General features: G+C 57.0%; 1 protein-coding gene across 1 annotated transcript; it reads right to left on the reverse strand.

Annotated features, from left to right (window-relative positions):
• Positions 1 to 200: 200 nt before the first annotated feature.
• Positions 201 to 18,145, reverse strand: FAM20A (FAM20A golgi associated secretory pathway pseudokinase). The gene is made up of 11 exons (XM_049812819.1): positions 17,812 to 18,145; positions 9,633 to 9,817; positions 9,156 to 9,206; positions 8,615 to 8,693; positions 7,313 to 7,405; positions 5,648 to 5,763; positions 5,034 to 5,214; positions 4,598 to 4,707; positions 4,167 to 4,248; positions 4,003 to 4,062; positions 201 to 888 (listed from the first exon to the last, which is right to left on the reverse strand). The coding sequence occupies exons 1-11, from the start codon at positions 18,141 to 18,143 to the stop codon at positions 624 to 626; spliced, it is 1,554 nt and encodes a 517-aa protein (XP_049668776.1). The 5' UTR covers positions 18,144 to 18,145; the 3' UTR covers positions 201 to 623.
• Between the last annotated feature and the right edge of the window lie 1,889 nt (positions 18,146 to 20,034).

A 20,034-nucleotide genomic window follows, 5' to 3' on the forward strand; every position in this document is an offset into this window, starting at 1 on the left:
AGTGGTGTGGGTTGATCACCACTGAAGAGACTGGGAGGCAACGGGCAGGCTTGCTGGTGAGTACTGGACAGACGCTCTTCAGTCTGACCACGCTGAATCAACATGTTTGTTACCTTGTCTCAGTGGCAGGTACTGCCCTTGTGAAGTAAGACTGCTCTTTTTCTCAAATACACAGTCTTGATTACAGAACAGAGCCTTAATAAGAGGAAAATGCTCTTGGCATCTCTTTATTCAAGCCTCATTCTTGGATCTAGTTTGTGTCTTTCACTAGCAAGACCGAGATCCTGTGCAGGTTGAGCAAACCAACGGCCGTGTGTTCCCCCGCTCTCCCAAAGGCACGACCAACTACAGAACAGGAGATCGCTGCTTTTCCACCAGAGAGCTGGTGTTCGGGGTGTAAGGGTCTGCTGCGGTCAGACCACAACTTACCAACACACTGGCCAAGCCCAGAAGCTTTGGTTGAGTACCCAGCATGGAAGCCCAGTGTGATTCTTGAGGATCTTCCCAAGAGTTTCCCCTCTCAGTCTCCACAAGTGTTTGTAGATGGAAATGACCAGCTATTAAACCTTGCCGCTTGCCTTGCAGGGGTTTTCCCTACCTCTGAGCATAAGTTAAGGACTGTTTTAAGTGGTCAGCTTCACTCTGTCAGATGCAGGAGTCTCGGGCTGCGTGGTGTCGTTGGCCACCACCTTGGCTTCTCCGTAAGTGTCTATGCATTTTCTCACAGCTTTCAGGATAAGCTGTAACCGTCTGTCTAAAGCCAAGAGATGGGGTTCGGTGAGGACTGGTGCCAGGCGGTCCTGCAGGAGGGATTCCCTCATCATGTCGCTGAGCCGATATTCGGGCTCAGCCAAGAGCTGGAGTCGTAATAACGTTGTCCTCTTTATTCTGGAAAAAAAGAAATCGGACATCTTAATGCAAACTTCTTGCGGCATCCTAGCAAGAACCAGCTGTCTGAGCCCCTTGGTAGTAGGGGAAGGAGGGAGGGCAGAGATGGGTGAAGATACTTGACAAAGAACTTTGGAACAAAAGCTTTCCCTTTCTGAAGGAAATGAAAATGTTTGCAGAAACCTCTGCTTCTTCCTTTGTTTTTCCAGACTGCAGAGTATTTGTACTGCAGATTTCTGACATCAAGAGAGAAAAACATGATAGAAGTTCTCAGTAATGAATGGTTTCTCTCTGACTCAGAGATGACCCGGCTCCCCAGATTACTGCAGGGTGGTGCCATGTTCCCAGGATGACATTTATAGGGTGGGGGCAGAGGGCGAGGTACAATGAAGAGGCATGAATGAGGAAAAAAAATCTTCTGTCAGAACTCTGAGCAAAAAGAGGGAGTATTCCCTGCAACTGCTTTAACTGTGACTTTTCACCTTAAGAGATACTGAGATTTAAATATTTCCCTTTGACAGAAAGTGGGATGAAGTCTTGGAACACTTCTAGGAACAAAACTAAGTATTCTGAAATCATTTGTTTAATCCTCAGCAAAAGTGTTTTGACTTTAGCATCTCTAATACTGAAGTTAATCGGTGGTTTTAATTATTGCTCCTTAAACGTTGGAAACAAAGTAGTCCATGTGCTTGGAGCCATCCCTATTTAGCTGAGCCAGAATTTTCAGATGGAAAAAGGTGTAGTCAGAAACATTTTAACCAGCTCCAGAATTTGCCTTTGTATGCCTGTTATTTACCCAGGGCATCGATTGACAACAGCGATCTGGCTCTTTGCAACTCTTAAGAGGACACATGCTGTTCAGATGCCGGTGGAAAGGCTTGTTGCTGCTGCTGTGCCTGGCTGAGATGTTGCTGAATTGCACCAGGTTCTGGTAGCGTTCTGGAGCACCTGAGTGAGGTGCATGGCTTTGGGCAGGCGACTTAAACTGTGCCTGTTGTCCTGGCTGCCTGCTGCCAGGCTTGCATTAATATTCCTACCAAAAAAAAAAAAAAAAAATTAAAAAAAAAATTTTTATCAAGTGCTAAGCCTGGCAATGAGGCTTTAAATCACTGCCGGAGCATGGCTGTGAGGTTCTGCTGCTGCTGCCAGAGAAAGCCTTGTACAGAGCAGATGCGAACTGCAGCAAACGAGAGCGTGTGCGCTCTCCTTCTGGGCAAGGGCTGACTCCGAGGAGCTGCTGCGGGTAAACACCAGCTGTGTTTGCTCTGGTCCGAACAGTGACAGGGCTTGGAGGTGGAGAACGGGATGGTCTGACCCTGTGGGGAAAGGCTTATTTAATGCTTTAACGGTTACACAAGAAATAATGGGGAACGTGGAAAGGAGCGCGAGGTGGGAATCCTGTTGCTGGCCCTGCTCCTCTCCCGCAGGGTGGTTGTAACCCTGCTCTTGTACTGAATTGTCGAAGATTTGACCCAGAGCCTTCTAGGGACTTCACCAGCCAAGAAGATACATGTGCCGGGTTAACTGGGGGCTGTTTTGGGGCCTATCTGTGCCTTATTGAGGGTTTTGGCCCTTTCAGAAAAAAGACCATCTTTTGCTGCATGGCTGTATCTGTGCCATTTACTGTACTGGGAGCAAGGCTGGGAGAGGAAAGCAGCAGACTTCAGCGTGTGGGACAAGGACTGGTGGGGGAGCTGTGAAAGGTAGCTAAAAATACCGGCCTTAAATCTGCTGGAAGCCAAACTTGGAGAAGAACTCGGCTGGGAACGAGATGAACGTGTTTAACAGGCAAGCGAGCAGCCTGTTGTTCAGCATCGCCGCGGTTTGAGTGGTCCTTCTCGTCTGGAGTGGCTGGAGGAGTTTGTTCCTGCTAAGGTGTACATGGCTTGACTTCGTGTAGGAACAAGGAGGTGACTCGGTGAGCTGAGTCCGGCTACTTGGTCAGGGCAGGCTGAAATCTGTGGCCTCTGTGCTTACTCAAATAAACCTTTTTTTTTTTTTTTCTTCCTTTCCAAGTGTTTTTGGCTGCTCCCGCACTCCGAATGGATTGGCTGTTGTGGGAAATGAGGTTTTGTGTGTCTCCCTTGGGCAACATGAGTTGTTTTTATGCTTGTTCTCGGCCCTAGTTGGCTAATTACAAGGTGTGACTTACAGGTTTTCTTACCACTGCCTTTTACAAGGAGAAATAAATTAGGAAGAGCTTGTGGGAGGTGGATCTGGAAGAACAGGAAGGATCTGACCTGTGGATATTACTGTATGCAGGCCAAATTAAGAGGCAGACTTAATTTAAACTGCACAAAATAGGAGTTCAAAAGAAGGATTCTCTGCGAGCCTGCAATTATAAATGAAAAGACTCGCTGGGTGCAAATAACAGTTCTTAAAATTAGATCCAGTAATGCAAGTGTATGGGGAGAGAGTGCAGTTAACAGCCCAAGGCTGAGATGGGAGCAGGTACAGCGAGGAAATAGGTTAGGCATCTCCTAAAGAGAAGCCACAGGGAAGAGCAGCTTTTTCTGTCTCTTAAATTGAACTTTCAGCTGATGATTTATGTGAATTAATAAAGGGGGAAGATAGGATTCAAATAGTAAAATTTATGAGCTTCTCTTTAATGCCACAGGAAGAAGAAACCTGATTAACTGTATCAAAGTTCTACCAGGCTTTTGGATAGAGATGTCTGAGCTTCATGTCAGACAAACGGGGCTGATAGCACCTCGTGTCGGTGGGCTGGGAAATGCTAGTAGGCACTTCTGGAAGGGGTTGAGCCAATGGACAACGTCTCCTGGTCTGTCAGGGAAAGCTTTTATGCTTGCAAGTCCTTTCAGCGACAACGGGAAGGTATCCAGGAAGGATAGCTGTACAACACCGTAGCGGGCTGCAGCGTAACACGGCTTAATACTCTTAACTGACGTAGAAGCTTAATCCCTATTTCAGGGACAACTTGTGATTCCTATGCTCTAGTGTCCAGCCTGGCCCCTTGGCTGGGATTAGCGGGGGGATTTTTCCCTGCTCTGCTGGATGGAGCCAAGCCCGGGTAACTTCCAGCAGTAAGTGCTGCCAGTCCCTCCTGGTGGGAACACCAACGTGTCTGGGAAAGAAGATGAAGCTGGCACTTACATGCAACACTGGGAGAGCGGGGCCAGGATGGAGGTTTCGTCATGGGAATGACGTCCGAACCTGGAGCGGGGGTAAGCAGAGATCGCAGAGCTTTAGTGCTTTTAGAGCTTTAGCCCACCACCTTCCCCCACCCCCCCATCGCCGACGTCTTCCCACAGCCTCACCCTCTGGCGTTGTCCAGATGTAAGAGGAAGCCGTCGTCCCCAAACTTGGTGAACATTTCGTAGTGGTGACGGTCCATGTTCCCTGTTAAAGGGCAGACAGAGGAAAAGAGTTTTCCTTGCACGCGACCAAGGAATTTTCTAAACTATCCTACGTTTTCTTTCAGATCTGCATGATATACTTGTCAGCTTGCTGGTAGCGCCTAAGATGCTCAGAGCTTCTGCTTTCGTCTTGCTGGGGTGGGCTGGGGGCTCCCCCTCGCCTGCACATCAGGAGGGGTTGTGCTGGCTGGCTGTGGGGAGACAGCAGTTTCCCAAAACTGTCTCTGGAGCAGAAGGGATGGTTCTGAGAAACACCGTGGCATGGGAGGGCAGACAGACTGATGCTGAAGGCCCCACGGAAGGAAGGAATTTTATTTCCCTCTTCATCGTACCTATTAGGAAGTCAAATATGGCCATGTCAACGATGTTAAGCAGCCGGTTGCCGTTGCTGTAGGGGTAGATCTCCCTCACTGTGTTGCAGTAGAGCGGATTCACTTCCCACCTGCAGGAGACGGAGAAGAAGGGGCAGATGCACTCAGTGGTTGCTGCTGCTGTGTCCCACCAGCACCCCAAAGCCGGTCCCCTGCGCAGAGATGGAGAGCGGGAGGACTTAAATCTCCCTCCTTGCGCACGCAGGAGACTGGAAGTCAAACCCCGTCAATGCCCAGGCATTAAGAGTTATTAGACTAATTACGGGCAATCTCTGAACCTTGGCCTTCCTCTGCCTGGCCATACAATTTCTGTACGTGTGTCTGTACCCCACTCATTCTCCTTCCCGCATGCTCCCTGCAATGCAGATATGGGAAGCAGCATCATTTACCCACTTACTCCTCTTTTCCATCAAACGAGTAGGAGCGGATCCATGGGTTTGGGATGGAGAGTCGCGGTGCCAGGTTGAGGGAGGGCAGGAAGGCGGAGAGGGACCCTTCCAGGAGGTGAGGGTTCCCACACACCGCGTACTCGGTCTTGCACATGTACGGGCACTTGGCAAAGAAGCACACGTTGCTGGCTGGGAGGAGAAGAGAGAGGAGAAAGGGTAAAGGAGCTGTGATCTGCGGGAAACCGCAAGGGAGCCTGGACCGACCTCTTCTCCATCGCATGATGGTGACCGCATGTGGTGCGGCATACGTCACCGCATCATGGACGTGAAACTGCCAAATCGTGGATGATACCTGGATTTTGGCTGATGGACAGATTTGGGCCTACGCTAGGGGAAAGGTTGGGCAAAATTGGGCAAGCGAGTAGATCTGGCAGATGATTCCAGCTGGAGGCTGAGGGCCGCCTCTACCGTAACTATGTCTTTGTGCATGTTTCACCCAAGAATTTAATTTCTGCTCAACAGCACAAGTCCTGCCGGCCCCTTTTGCATCCAGACCCTGCTCTTCCACCCACACGGACCGACACGTCTAATCCGAGCTTTTGGCAGCCAAGTGCTTGCCTACCTGGCGAGACAAAAAAGACGCTCTGCAGGATCTCGTTCTTGGTGACCTCCAGGATGTCTTTGGTGACGTTGATCAACCTCCCAACGGTGGGTGGCACCCTCCGGAAATCCAGGATCCTGCACGAAAGGGACAGCTGCTCAGTGCCCACGGTGCAAAGGGACGTTACAGCACAGGATGGCAAGGTGGGACAGCAGATCCTGCTCTCGTCCCTTCCCTTGGTAAACCAGGGGCCTTCTGATGACTGTACCCATGTGGATTTTTTTTCTCCCAGCTTCTTTCTAGCAAATAGCCAGGATCATTTTACCCTCTGGACCAAAACCTGGCTGACTTCAGATTTTGGTATTTTAATAGCTGCTGCCTGGAACACTCTGGATGTTCTCCAGGATTCCTGTCTCTTTCCCTAACCGGTTTCTCCCATCCCCTTGCACACAAGCTGGCTCTTTCAGGAGCCAGAACAGCCCTTCGGGCCCTTCTATGATTTTGGGTTTGATGTGGAGAAAAGATATGTTGAACCTGGTACAACGTGGCTGAGACAGCGGGAGGTGAAGAGGCATCTCACCACTCAGAGGCTCTCATGCCCAGCTGGTTCATCTCAAATATTCTTAAAAAAATCAGGGCCTGGGGCAGAAAAGCATTCATGTCAGTGAGTGCAAAGCTGCTGTTGATTGCTGAGTCAGTAACACGGGGCGAACCGGCTAATGCTATGCTTTTCTCCTTGCTAATGCCTTCTGCTTCTGAGAATTGGGCACGAAACAGGATTTAGCCTGTTACTCATTGAGCAATGTTTGAAGAAAAAAAAAAAAAAATCATTTGCTTTCATCTAGCATCTTTCAGCTCTAAAAACCACAAAGCACTTCAGAAAAGCAGTCCGGCCTCATTTTTCTGGTGGTGGAGCTGAGATGCAGGCGGATGGTGGCTGAGTCAAGCAAAGTCACCGCAGTGATGTAGGGCCAGAGCTGGAAAGGGAATTCAGCTCTCTTCATTCCCTCGCTCAGAGTTTGAGCTCCAGGACTTACGCTCTAGTCCTGCTTATCGTATAAGTTGGGTGTGAGACCTGGAGACCCCCATCAGGGATCACTTCTCCTTGATGTTCAATACTCATCCCATCAAGGGGAAGAAGGCTGCTGCCTTCCTCTTCTACTAAGGGTATTTTTGATTTTATTAAATACAAAGCTTGCTGGGAAGAGGTGCCAGGTTAATTGCTCATTAGCTGAGGGCTTGAAACTGCATCGCTGCGGTTTATCTCAATCTAATAAAACACGCCTTGGTTGCCGATTGAGCCTGTGACTCCCTCGCTGGGAGGGGATCCAGACTGCGGCCAGAGCTCAATCTTTGCACTTCGATGCACGGCGGGGACCGCGTGCGTGTGGCTGTGTGATGGCCAGGCAAATACCTGACCCGTTTCCAACCTGGACTTTACCCGCCAGCCTGTTCCTGTGCCGCGATCAAGGCAAAGCTGACCCCTCGGCTTCAGACGAGAGCCGGAGCCACCCCATCCCCAGAAAACGCATCGGCTCTCCCGAAAGGGTGCTGCAAAGCGATCGCTTCTCTAAGGCTGAGCAGGTCTGTAGGGCTCAGCACGGCTTTTCTCGTGCCAAAGCTCCCCGAGGGCAGAGGACGGGGTGCTGGCAGCCGGAGCGGGCAGACGCCGTGGCAAGCTCCTACCTGTCCAGGTGGAAGGCGGCGATCTCCGCGTTGTGCCGCTGGAAGTCGACAAAGTAGAAAAAGTCCTCGGGAGTCTCTTCCTCGCGTTTCTGCCTGGGAGAGAGCAAAGGGGTTAACTTAACCAAGCAAAGCAGTGCGGGCAGGCACCGGTGCGGGCAGCTGGCAGGCAGCCTGGACGCAAAGTGGTGGAACAAGCACGGTGTGCTTGGGGACGGCCGTCGATGGCCAGGGCCACCGGGCACAACTGCGGTGCTTGCTGCCCAGCCCAGGACCCAAAGTTCCCGGTGCTGAGCCGGGACCATCGCCGGCTGTGCCAGGGAGCAGCGCTCGTGCCCCGTCTCGGTGCTGGGTGGGTGAGGGAGGCAGAAGGGCTGACTGTGGGCTTTAAAACCATTTGTGTCGGAGTTTAGACCCGCTTATTTAGGGCAGCATTTCAGGTGGGTACAACACTGGGAGATGCTAGAGGCTATGCTGCACTTCTCACGTCCCCGTGGGAGGCAGAGAAGAGCTCAGGTTTGATGCTGTCATATCCCTGAGATGGGAACAGCAGCTCATTTAATTTCATTTTCGGGCTGTCACACAGTGCTCCGATACGTGTAGCTTGTGAATTTGCATGCTCAGCCTCCCAAGCAGCTGTATAGTGCAGGAAAGCCCACAGGCAATGCTCAGCTGAATGCACGGATGCTTTCCCCGGACACCGGGCAGAGGTAGATGGAAACCAACAGGAGAGGAGCTGGCTGCTTTCCGGATGAGCAAACCATCGCAGTCGGCGTGCTGCCAGCTGCCGTGTCTGTGCACGGAAAATAAAGTGAGGGGGAATAAATGCGAAGAGTCCCAAGGGGCTACAAATAAGTGCAGAAGCAATTTAAAACTCCTGTTTGAGGTGACCGGGACTGATGGCTATTTCTTGGAAATACTCTGGGGAATCCAAGGAGAAACAAGGTAAAGCACAAAGTCAGCTGGGGAAGAAGAAGAAACGGGCAGTCCCTAACAGCAAAGCTCTCAGGAGAACAAGTGTCCCAAGGTCCTTCGCCGTCTGGTATCTATGAACCGAGAAATTTCCAATGTCAATAAGCAGTGTGGGAACACTGGTGTTTATCCGTGCGTGTCTGGGATGGTGCGAACCGCCAATAATAATTAAACCTTTTCAGCTGTCGAGGTAGCTGAGCGCAGGGGAGGAAAGACGCGGCTGTGGTGTGCCTGTTCTTGCCAAGGATGCTCGCACCCCTCGCTCGGGGCTCCTCGGTTCATGGATACGCCGGCGGGGGGGCTTGGGGAGGAGGGTCTGCCGTTGTGCCTTACCTCATGGGCTTGAACATGGCTTTCCCAAAATCCTGGAACCTGAGGACCAGCTTCAGGTGCACGCCGCTGGGCTTCACGACTTGGGGAGGAAACGGGACGTTAGCCGCCTGGAAAGCCTCGCCGGCGCGCCGTGAAGCACCGGTTGTGCGCTCTGGCGTGATTCAGCTTTCCACCCCAGTGAGCGCATCCCACAGCTCCTTCCAGCTGCGACCCTCTGCTTCTGCTGTTATTTTTTCCTCTCTCCTTCTCCCCGGTGCCATAGAGGAGATTTTCCTCTGGCACTTCTCCCAACAGCCTTGTTATGTCCTCTGCGGGACTTTTTCCTCCCCGCCCCCCAGTAGAAACCAGTGGCATACTGGTGTCCTGGCACCCACATCCCAGCCTCTGCTGGGGTGGCGGGCTTTAATTGGAGGGAGAAGGGCCTGGCATTGCCTGGCTTTACATTTCCCTTGCTGTATTTAGGATGGAGGAGTTGGGGATTGGGGTCAACTGAAGCGACGGCGGGCAAGGGGAGAGCAGGGACCCGAAGCGTCGCACTCACTCTGGCTGCAGTCGCAGGCTCCCAGCAGCGCTTTCTCATCCTGGCTGTAGTCTGCAAGGGCAGGAGGAATGGTGAGACCCCACCAGGCTCAAGTTTTTGTTTCTGACCCCCCCCATCCCAGCACTGGGCATGCAGGGGAGCGCTGCCATCGGTGCCCAGCGAGGGGTGCAGTCCCCTTGGAGCGGGGAGCTCAGGCAGTCTGTTGGGATTAAACTGCCATGCAATGGATCCCCGGCACGGCTGGCACCAAAAAATGCTGGATCGAGGGCTACAGCCAAGTCCTTTCTCCCATCTCAAGGTAAGGGTATGGCAACTACACAGCACAAAACCTGCCGGGAAGCCGGCAAAGGGCTCGGGGCTTCCTCCGGTGAGCGACAGCCCCTGTCTTGTTTGCAAATGTGACCTGGGGGGACTGGAACCCCCCAACGCCATGAAGCTCCCAATGGGGTCCCATCGCCGTGGCAGGAGGGTGCTTACCGGCGCTGATAGTGGTGAAGTCTTGCATGTCCCGGAGGAGTCTGTTGACGGTGGGACTGGAGCGTGGGTAGAGCCCATCCCGGCTGATGCCCAGGTGGAACTGGAGCCAACTGGCCTCCGGCCGGAGCGGCAGCGGTGCTGCCGGGGACGTTAGGTTGAGCTCTTCCCTGTAAAGCTTGTGTCTCCTGGAAAAGAGCGGTTACGGGGTGATGAGGATGAGCCACGGGATGGAAACCCTTATTGCTCCGAGCCCAGAGGCTGTTGCGGAGTGGGGAGGGTGCTGGGGAGCAGAGCTGGGGGGTATGGGGTGGATAAGGACTTTGGGTGCTACCTGAGGGGAAACTGAGGCAGGGAGCAATGGCTGAGACGGCCAAATTGTGTCGCCTTCTTGCCTCTACAAAGCCCTGGGAAAGTAGTCTCAGGTGGGAACACAAGGGACTCTCTTGTCTTCTCCTCGCCCCACCAGGACCAGGACGGGTGTGAGGGCATGGCTGGAGCTAAACCACATCTCTAGCCACACAAGAGCTGGCCTATGGGATGGATGAAGTGCTTCCTGGAGGGACTGCAAGCTTCAGGCCAGACTTGAGGAGGGGATGTGGTGTGACAGCAGATAATTTGGGTCTTGATGCTCAGGGAGGTGTCTGGAGAGCCCAGGAGAACAACGGGGTCTTGTCCAAGCGAGCCTCCGCAGAGGACTGTCTTTAAGGTCGTTACACCTCTGACAGAGGTTTTTTTCTGAAGCTGGAGGTCCCAGGCGGGGGCGGGGGGGGAAATATCACACAACTTGATCAGCATTTTCCTCGACCTTGAGACCTCCATGGCTGGGACCCACGCTTTGCTAAACTGCAATCGAAAGGTCACTTATTCCACCCGGTGGAGGACAGAGCGTTAGTTTCTCATTAACGCCAGCCGAGCCATGTACGGAGTAGCTGGTCCTGATAAAGGGAAAACGAAGTTCAGTTCGCACTGAAAGTGCCAAGACACATCCGTGAAAGAAAACAGGAGCTGGGGGCTGATAATGAGTGGGGCATTAACGAAGGCTGGGATGGAGCGGCTGGAGAGAGGGAGGTGCTGCGTGCCTCACTTGACCCAGTCCAGACCCTTAGCAAAACATGCTCTGGGAAACACAAAAGATGAAAGGAGACTTTTCCCTGCCTGCCTTTAGTTTTTCCTGATTTTTTCTGAATTTTTAATTTTTTTTCCCAACGCAAACAAAACCGAAAGCAGGGAGGAGAGCGTGGTGGGAAAGCAGAGCGTGCGCGGGCATCCGTGGGCACGGCAGGGGATGGCAGAGTGGCTCTGCCGGGGTTTGCCACGCTGCGTGGCTCGCAGCGGTGGCTGCAGCAAGCGGGTGCTGACCATGCACCGAGGTGTTTCTGGGCCAAGCAGTTGGCACTGGTGGCTGGAAAGGGCTCACGGGCGTTGCTGGTATTTTTGCTTCCCTGCTCAGACCAGCAGGAAAGCGTTGGGTTTCGGTTGGGTTTTTTTTTTTTTCCATCATCCTTCTCCATCCAAGCAGGTTAAACAGTGTGGTTAGTCCAGTCTAACCATGAACAAGGGATGAACCCTCCTGGCAGCGAGGGACACATTTCAGTAACGTCCTGGGAAAAATCTAGGAAACGGAGAGATGTGACATATCTGCGGATCAGAGCAGCCCGTCCCCTCTCCCGGTTTGTTTGCCTTTTAGTTGGATCGGGTCAGCTACGGTGCAAAGTCCACGAGCGCGTGGTCAGAAAGAAGAGTGTCGGAGCATTTCTCTCTTGGTCCGGCTCTTTGCTCAGGCTACTCGCAAAGGAGACAGAAGCTCCCCCTGAGTCGGGAGAAGGCGGACACGGGAGCATGCTAAGACTTGTCGGTAGATTCGGCTGGCAGGCCGTGCATGAGGATGTGGCCCCGGGATGCTGTCGGCTCCGGCGGACCTGCCTCGACCTTCCAGCGTGCTGCCACGCACCAGGTCTTGTGTGGGCAAGTCACAACCTTAACCCCTTTGCCGGGGGACAAGAAAGACCCCAGTATAATTTAGAAGAATGACTCGGGATTTTTCCCGTGGGGAAGCTGCCCAAATATTTTACCATATTTGCTCTCCTGCCTCCCATACACACAGGCTGTTCCCCCCGCCCCGGGGTGGCAGTGAGCAATGGATTACCGATGGGGAAAAAAATGCAGCGGTTATGCAAGGGGAGGCAGTTCCCGGCTGGTGGCTTCTTCCCAGCCCAGCGCCCGCATGGTCCCTGCCCCGGGGTGAGCTGCCGCAGAGCCAGCGAGCCCCTTTCCAGCCTTTAAATAACCCAAAATACAGCTCCCTCTGCCTCCCCGTTTCCTTCAGAATTCCTGAAATATTTCCCTGGAAGTGCAGATCTCTGCAGAAGACATAAAGATAGAAAACCCGGGTTCATTTCTACCTTGCTATAAATAGCCCCGGGGTTGCCCTAGCTCTCTGCTCAGCCAGCTCGCTACTGGGCTGCAAGGGGAACGGTGTGGGGTGATGCTGGTCGCCGGCCACCGCTGTTCAGTCGCCCCATGTCTCCCCCAGCACTGAGCCAGTTACGGAATTCGGTGTCTTAAAGCTGCTCCTTCAATGATAAAAACAAGCTTCAGAGTTTTTAAGGATTGGTTTGGTTGGGGTTTTTTTTGGTTTTGAAGAGGTATGGATGGGTTTTTTGCTGTTTCCTTCCTGCATCCCCATCAGTCTCTCCAGCTGGTTCTGCATCCTGCAATCAAAGTCCTGGGCCTAATTGAAGCGCCGGGGAGAAGCACGGTGATGGGCAGCGGGCAGCACGCAGCGAGCGGCGTGGAGGTGGGACAGAGGCTGCTGTGCTCCCCTGGTTGGGGGTATCCGAAACGGGCCCTATCCTGGCGTTGTTCCGTGAGCTGGCAGAGAGTCCCGGTCCAGCTGATGTCCATCTGGCTGCAGAAATGAAGACAGGCACGCTGCGCTGTAGCTCCGGGGTTAAGCGATAGCTTGTTCCACTCAAGAGGAGCATCCTGCCACTCTGGAAGCTGCTTTGCCACCAGTCAGACCTACGCGTGATGCAGAAACGGGCCGTCACCCAGTCGAGGAGACGACGGCCGTGGACACTCAGCTCGGACCCTCTTCTGCCCGGTGGCGGACGTGGTCACAGCTCGGTGAGAGCTGGTGTGGACCTTGCACCCGCAGGACCATCTTCAGTCCTCACCAACGGCAGCAGCTTCGCTAAACCTAGGGATTGGGAGAGAAAGCCATGGGTTCCCGGGTCCCACAGAGGACGCTGCTCTTCGCTCTCGGCAGTTATAGGGACGGCTTTTTCACCGACCGCATCGGAGAGGACGTGGGCTCTGCAGTGCTTCTGGTGAGGCAGAAATTCCTCCGTGTGCGCAGCAAATTAACGGTCTTACAAAATACATCAGCCCCGGCAAGTGCCGTCTTATTATATATTCAATTTGCAGCGCCAACGGCAGGGGAGGTTGTGTGTCACCTCGGCCTGTGCACGCTCTCTGAAAGCTTTACCCGCTTTTGAGCATCATATATTTTATTTCAAAGTGACTGAGGAATAATCAACTCTGCCTCCCTTCTCCTTCCTGGAGGTGCAAAGCAAAGTCAACCAAGGGCAAATGGCATCACAGCGTTCCTGCTGGCCACATCATAACCAAACCTCAGAACAAAAGGCAACGTGCAACCACGGCTTCGTTGCAAACAGCACCTTTAAACAAAGCAGTAAATAAAGTCGGGGAATGCAGACTTCTTGACAAATAACCGGGGCTGTCCTGCAGGTGAGGCTGGCACGGTCGTAATGCCAGCGCTGCTGCAAGGGCTTGGCACTGGGTGCTCAGGGCTTCTGGTGATGTTTAAGGAGCCATCGAGTAGGTGCCGTGATTCAAATTCCCCATCCGCAGCGGGCTTTCGCTTGGGAAACATCCGTCTTGCTACCCAAATCCTGGTGTCTTCAGGAGGCGTTCCTCAGCGCCGAGAAGGTGCCGCTGAAGGTGATCCGTGGCACAGCCTGGCCGTGGCCCGTGTCCTGAGGATACCCAAACCCACCGCCCGTGGACTCCAAACGATGCGAAGAAGGATCCGACCTGCTCCAGACTGACTCGGGCAAGGGGCGAGCATCGGAGGGGTGACCCCCAGCCAAGCACACGGGGCGGCTCCGAGGTCATTTTTCGGTTCCTTCCATTATCGTTTCCCATCATTTTCTCCTACGAATCACGCCTGAAACCGGGACTGGGTGAGTCCCGCACAAATAAGAGGAATACGCATCCAACTGGAGAAAGCGGGAGCTTGGAAATCCTGCCCGTGCAGCTCAGCAAACAGCACACGGGTGACGCGAAGAGCAGGGACCAGCTTTGGTGCTGGAAACCAAACCTGGGCAGCCAGGAGGTGCCAGGGCAGGGACCTCTGAGGTGGTCCCCAGGAGATGCTGCCATCCCCCTGCGGGTGGGCACCGTCCCAGCCCTGTCGAAAGGGGCAGCGAGGCGACCCTCGACGTTGGGAACCTCCGCGCAGAAGCATCACGGTGGCCGTCCCTGTTGGGTCCCAGTTTGCGCACGAGGGAAGAAACTGGGCCGCAGGGAGGAGAGGGGATGCCGGGGAACGCCGGCTGTTTCCAGCTTGGATGCAACCCTCCTGGAAGAGGGGTTAGATCGGGGATTCGGGGGCCCTCGGCTGTTGGGTCATGTGCAGGCGGTGGATGCTCAGAGCTGGTGCTGAGGGTCACCGTCCCCTCCGGGGCAGGGACCACGGGGCGTTAGTGACAGTCCCACCCCAGGAGCAGAAGACGGGGAAGTTTTCCTGCAACCGTTGCTGGGGCTGGGAGAGGCAGCAAGAAGAGGGCTCTGAGCTGGGAATCCCTTGCTCTCCAAAAGTAAAAGCCTCTGCGCCTTTTCTGGCGGAGAAGTCAGCAGCGGGAACAGGAGGGGGGCTGATCGGCGAGCCAGCACCCCGACACCGCTATCGCGGATCAGAGGAGACCCATGCGTGGAGGCGGACACCGAGACGTGGGGGGCTCTGGCCTGGGGGACTGCGGCTGCTGGAGTCTGGGGGCTCCGGTCGTCCCCCAGCCTAAGGGCTGGTGGATGCAGAGAACCAGCTTTGGGGTTCAGCGCCGGCGGGGTGGGGGGGGGGCTGACTCCCCTTCTGCCCCAAGCCAAAAAAATGACATGGGACAAAGGTGTTTATGCTGCGAGGACACGGCTTGCGGGGTCTCACCCCGTGGCCTTCCCTGGGTGGGAGCGGGAGGCACCCCAGGGAGCCCCCTCCCAGCAAAACCCCCTCTACTCAGCCCTGCCTGGCCGTGGGGTGCTGGTTTTTGGGGATAGGGGTGATGGGGAGGGGGGGCAGAGAGCCAGGAAGCGGGGCACAAGCAGGGCTGGGGATGCTGGGGGGGGGTACCCAGGGGGTGAATGTCCAGGCAGGGGTGCTTAAGCAGGGGGTACCCAGGAGGGATGCCCAGAGAGGGGGTGCCGGGGGGGGGGGGGGTGTCCCCATGCAGGGAGTGCCCAGGAGATGCCTGGAAAGGGGGTGCCTGGTGGGTATCTGCACTTGGGGTGCTTATGCAGGGGGTGTCTGCGCAGGGGGTGCCCAGGAGATGCCCATGCAGGTGGTATCTGGGGAGGGGGCACCCAGGAGATGCCTGGGAAAGGGGTGCCCACGAGTTGCCCGTGCAGGGGGTGTCTGGGAAGTGGGTGCACAGGAGATGCCGGTGGAGGGGGTGCCTGGAGTGGGGGTGCCCAGAGGGTACCTACGCTTGGGGTACTCATGCAGTGGGTGCCTGTGCAGGGGGTGCCCAGGAGATGCCCATGCAGGGGGTGTCTAGGAACTGGGTGCCCAGGAGATGCTCGGGAAGGGGGTGCCCAGGAGTTGCCTGGGAAGGGGATCTTTGGGAGGGGGGAGCCCAGGAGATGCCCATGCAGGGGGTGCCTGGGGAGGGGGTGTCTGGGAAAGGGGTGCCCAGGAGATATTTGGGAAGGGGGTGCCCAGGAGTTGCCTGGGAAGGGGATCTTTGGGAAGGGGGAGCCCAGGAGATGCCCATGCAGGGGGTGCCTGGGGAGGGGGTGTCTGGGAAAGGGGTGCCCAGGAGATATTTGGGAAGGGGGTGCCCAGGAGTTGCCTGGGAAGGGGATCTTTGGGAAGGGGGTGCCCAGGAGATGCCCATGCAGGGAGTGTCTAGGAAGGGGGTGCCCAGGAAGGGGGTGCCAAGGAGTTGCCTGGAAAGGGGATCTTTGTTTGGGAAGGGGGAGCCCAGGAGATGCCCATGCAGGGGGTGCCTGGGGAGGGGGTGTCTGGGCAGGGGGCGCCCAGGAGATGTTCGGGAAGGGGGTGCTCAGGAGATGCCCGTGCATGGGGTGCCTGTGCAGGGGGTGTCTGGGCAGGGGGTGCCCAGGAGATGTTTGGGAAGGGGGTGCCCAGGAGTTGCCTGGGAAGGGGATCTTTGGGAAGGGGGTGCCCAGGAGATGCCCATGCAGGGGGTGCCCATGCAGGGGGTGCCCAGGAGATGCCCATGCATGGGGAGTCTAGGAACTGGGTGCCCAGGAGATGCTCAGGAAGGGGGTCTTTGGGAAGGGGGTGCTCAGGAGATGCCCATGCATGGGGTGCCCGGGAAGGGGGTGCCCAGGAGTTGCCTGGGAAGAGGGTCTTTGGGAAGGGGGTGCCCAGGAGGTGCTCATGCAGGGGGTGCCTGGGAAGGGGGTGTCCAGGAGTTGCCTGGGAAGGGGATCTTTGGGAAGGGGGTGCCCAGGAGGTGCCTGGGGAGGGGGTGTCTGGGAAGGGGGTGCCCAGGAGATGTTTGGGAAGGGGGTGCCCAGGAGTTGCCTGGGAAGGGGATCTTTGGGAAGGGGGTGCCCAGGAGATGCCCATGCAGGAGGTGCCTGGGGAGGGGGTGTCTGGGCAGGGGGTGCCCAGGAGATGTTTGGGAAGGGGGTGCCCAGGAGTTGCCTGGGAAGGGGATCTTTGGGAAGGGGGTGCCCAGGAGATGCCCATGCAGGGGGTGCCCATGCAGGGGGTGCCCAGGAGATGCCCATGCATGGGGAGTCTAGGAACTGGGTGCCCAGGAGATGCTCAGGAAGGGGGTCTTTGGGAAGGGGGTGCTCAGGAGATGCCCATGCATGGGGTGCCCGGGAAGGGGGTGCCCAGGAGTTGCCTGGGAAGAGGGTCTTTGGGAAGGGGGTGCCCAGGAGGTGCTCATGCAGGGGGTGCCTGGGAAGGGGGTGTCCAGGAGTTGCCTGGGAAGGGGATCTTTGGGAAGGGGGTGCCCAGGAGGTGCCTGGGGAGGGGGTGTCTGGGAAGGGGGTGCCCAGGAGATGTTTGGGAAGGGGGTGCCCAGGAGTTGCCTGGGAAGGGGATCTTTGGGAAGGGGGTGCCCAGGAGATGCCCATGCAGGAGGTGCCTGGGGAGGGGGTGTCTGGGCAGGGGGTGCCCAGGAGATGTTTGGGAAGGGGGTGCCCAGGAGTTGCCTGGGAAGGGGATCTTTGGGAAGGGGGTGCCCAGGAGATGCCCATGCAGGAGGTGCCTGGGGAGGGGGTGTCTGGGAAAGGGGTGCCCAGGAGATATTTGGGAAGGGGGTGCCCAGGAGTTGCCTGGGAAGGGGATCTTTGGGAAGGGGGTGCCCAGGAGTTGCCCATGCAGGGGGTGTCTAGGAACTGGGTGCCCAGGAGATGCTCGGGAAGGGGGTGCCCAGGAAGGGGGTGCCAAGGAGTTGCCTGGGAAGGGGATCTTTGGGAAGGGGGAGCCCAGGAGATGCCCATGCAGGGGGTGCCTGAGGAGGGGGTGTCTGGGCAGGGGGTGCCCAGGAGATGTTTGGGAAGGGGGTGCCCAGGAGTTGCCTGGGAAGGGGATCTTTGGGAAGGGGGTGCCCAGGAGATGCCCATGCAGGGGGTGTCTAGGAACTGGGTGCCAAGGAGATGCTCGGGAAGGGGGTGCCCAAGGGTTGCCTGGGAAGAGGGTCTTCGGGAAGGGGGAGCCCAGGAGGTGCCCGGGGAGGGGGTGTCTGGGCAGGGGGTGCCCAGGAGATGCCCATGCAGGGGGTGCCTGGGGAGGGGGCGTCTGGGCAGGGGGAGCCCAGGAGATGCCCGTGCAGCGGATGCCCGTGTCGGGGCCTCCCGGAGGATTCTCCCGGGTGGTTTGTTTTTTTTTTGTTTTTTTTTTGGGGATGGGGGTGGGGGGGAGGATTGGAGGGGTTTGTTTTGCCGTCTGGCCGGGACGCACCTGTTCCAACGAGCCGCCTTCCGCCGGTAGTATCGCAGGGCTTCGCGGGCGCCCAGCAGCGGTTCGGCGGCGGGGCCGGCCGGCTCCGAGCGGGGGGCGAAAAGGCGCCGCAGGGCGGAGGCGGTGCGGGAGCGGGGCGGCGGCGGCGGCGGCGGCGGGGAGACGACGGCGGCGGCGGCGGGGCGGCGGCGGCGGCAGGGACACGGCGGGGGCCGGCCACCCCCCGCCAGCTCCCGCCGAGCCCGAGGCCAGAGGTGGAAGTAGAGATCGGCGAGCAGCAAAGCTCCCAGCAACAGCAAAACCACCGGCCGAGCCCGGCGTGGTCCCGGCATGACCGCCGTGGGGAAGGGGTGGGGGGGTGGGAGGAAAAACCGGGAAGCCGTGGGGAAGGGAAAACCGGGAAGCCGTGGGGAAGGACAGCTCCGGTTGTGGGGGAGTCGGTCTCGGAGTCGGTTGTCGTCGTTGTTGTCGCCGGTTCCCGGGGCAGGGCGCACGGGGGAGCTCGAGTGGTGGAGCCGGGGGGGTGGGGGGGGGATGCGGGCACCTCGGGGCGGGGAACGGGCAGGGCGATCGGGGCCCGGGGAGGGGAGCGCTCGGGGATTGGGGATGGAGGAACGGGGTAAAAAAGGGAGCGGGGAGTCACCGGAGAGGGCTCCGCGTCTGGGTCCGGCTTGGGGGTGAAGGCTGCCCCCCCCCCGGGGGGGTGCGGGGAATCCAAGCGGAATCGCTGGATCCGTATGGGGATGGGGTGCCCGAACACCTCTGGGTGGGTTCCAGCCCCGGAGGTGCGGGGAATCCAAGCGGAATCGCTGGATCCGTATGGGGATGGGGTGCCCGAACACCTCTGGGTGGGTTCCAGCCCCGGAGGTGCGGGGAATCCAAGCGGAATCGCTGGATCCGTATGGGGATTGGGTGCCCGAACACCTCTGGGTGGGTTCCAGCCCCGGAGGTGCGGGGAATCCAAGCGGAATCGCTGGATCCGTATGGGGATGGGGTGCCCGAACACCTCTGGGTGGGTTCCAGCCCCGGAGGTGCGGGGAATCCAAGCGGAATCGCTGGATCCGTATGGGGATTGGGTGCCCGAACACCTCTGGGTGGGTTCCAGCCCCGGAGGTGCGGGGAATCCAAGCGGAATCGCTGGATCCGTATGGGGATGGGGTGCCCGAACACCTCTGGGTGGGTTCCAGCCCCGGAGGTGCGGGGAATCCAAGCGGAATCGCTGGATCCGTATGGGGATGGGGTGCCCGAACACCTCTGGGTGGGTTCCAGCCCCGGAGGTGCGGGGAATCCAAGCGGAATCGCTGGATCCGTATAGGGATGGGGTGCCCGAACACCTCTGGGTGGGTTCCAGCCCCGGAGGTGCGGGGAATCCAAGCGGAATCGCTGGATCCGTATGGGGATGGGGTGCCCGAACACCTCTGGGTGGGTTCCAGCCCCGGAGGTGCGGGGAATCCAAGCGGAATCGCTGGATCCGTATAGGGATGGGGTGCCCGAACACCTCTGGGTGGGTTCCAGCCCCTGGGTGGGTTCCAGCCCCAGAGCTGGGCTTACGGCCCTTCTGCGATGCTCTTCGGCGCATGGGTGGGACCCCACTTTTATTTTCTGAATTACTGAAAAAACCCCCCAAACCCCCAACCCCAAAGTCGAGGAAACTCCTCCCTGCAGTTCGCTCGGAGAGGTTTGGCGGTGGGGATGCGTTTGGGCTGGGACCCACGGAGCTCACGGTGGAAGAAGAGCCCAGTAAGGAACAGGTTGAGGAGCACCAGGCCAAGGGAGGGAAACGGAGGAGAAACTGGCTGTAAACAAAGGGAGCGTGACCAGACTAGCCTGGCTCCGGCACTCTGCTGAAGGGAGAACAAAAAATAAACTGCAGAAGGAGGGAAAAGTCAATTATGTTTTCAGCTGGCTGGAGCGGAGTTCGGTTTTGCAGGCGGTACTGGAAAGGGAGGCTCTAGGAAGAGTGCTGGGATCGGGGATTTGGGGCTGCGCAAACAGGCGTCAGCGGAGCTGTTGGCTGAGCATCTGTCCCACAGCAAGCGATGCTCCTTTTGGCGAGAGAAGAGGATCCCCTGGGCTGGCCTGGCTTGTGGCTGGAGGGACCTGGAGGACATCTGTCCCCTCGGTCTCTCGATCTTTGGAAGACAGGGGCTCGTTCATGCTCTCATTTAGAAACACAGTTTTCAAGTTGCTCCATCTTTTGATATTTGAAGAGTTTGGGTTTAA

Source organism: Accipiter gentilis, chromosome 10 (genome assembly GCF_929443795.1).
Source record: "Accipiter gentilis chromosome 10, bAccGen1.1, whole genome shotgun sequence".
NCBI lineage: Eukaryota > Metazoa > Chordata > Aves > Accipitriformes > Accipitridae > Astur > Astur gentilis.

Coding starts and splice junctions, on each gene's coding strand:
- FAM20A (XM_049812819.1), bottom strand. CDS start 18,143: ATGCCGGGACCACGCCGGGCTCGGCCGGTGGTTTTGCTGTTGCTGGGA. Junction 4,249..4,597: donor CATATTTGACTTCCTAATAG/GTACGATGAAGA, acceptor GCCCTTTAACAG/GGAACATGGACCGTCACCAC. Junction 4,063..4,166: donor CATCTGGACAACGCCAGAGG/GTGAGGCTGTGG, acceptor CCCCCGCTCCAG/GTTCGGACGTCATTCCCATG.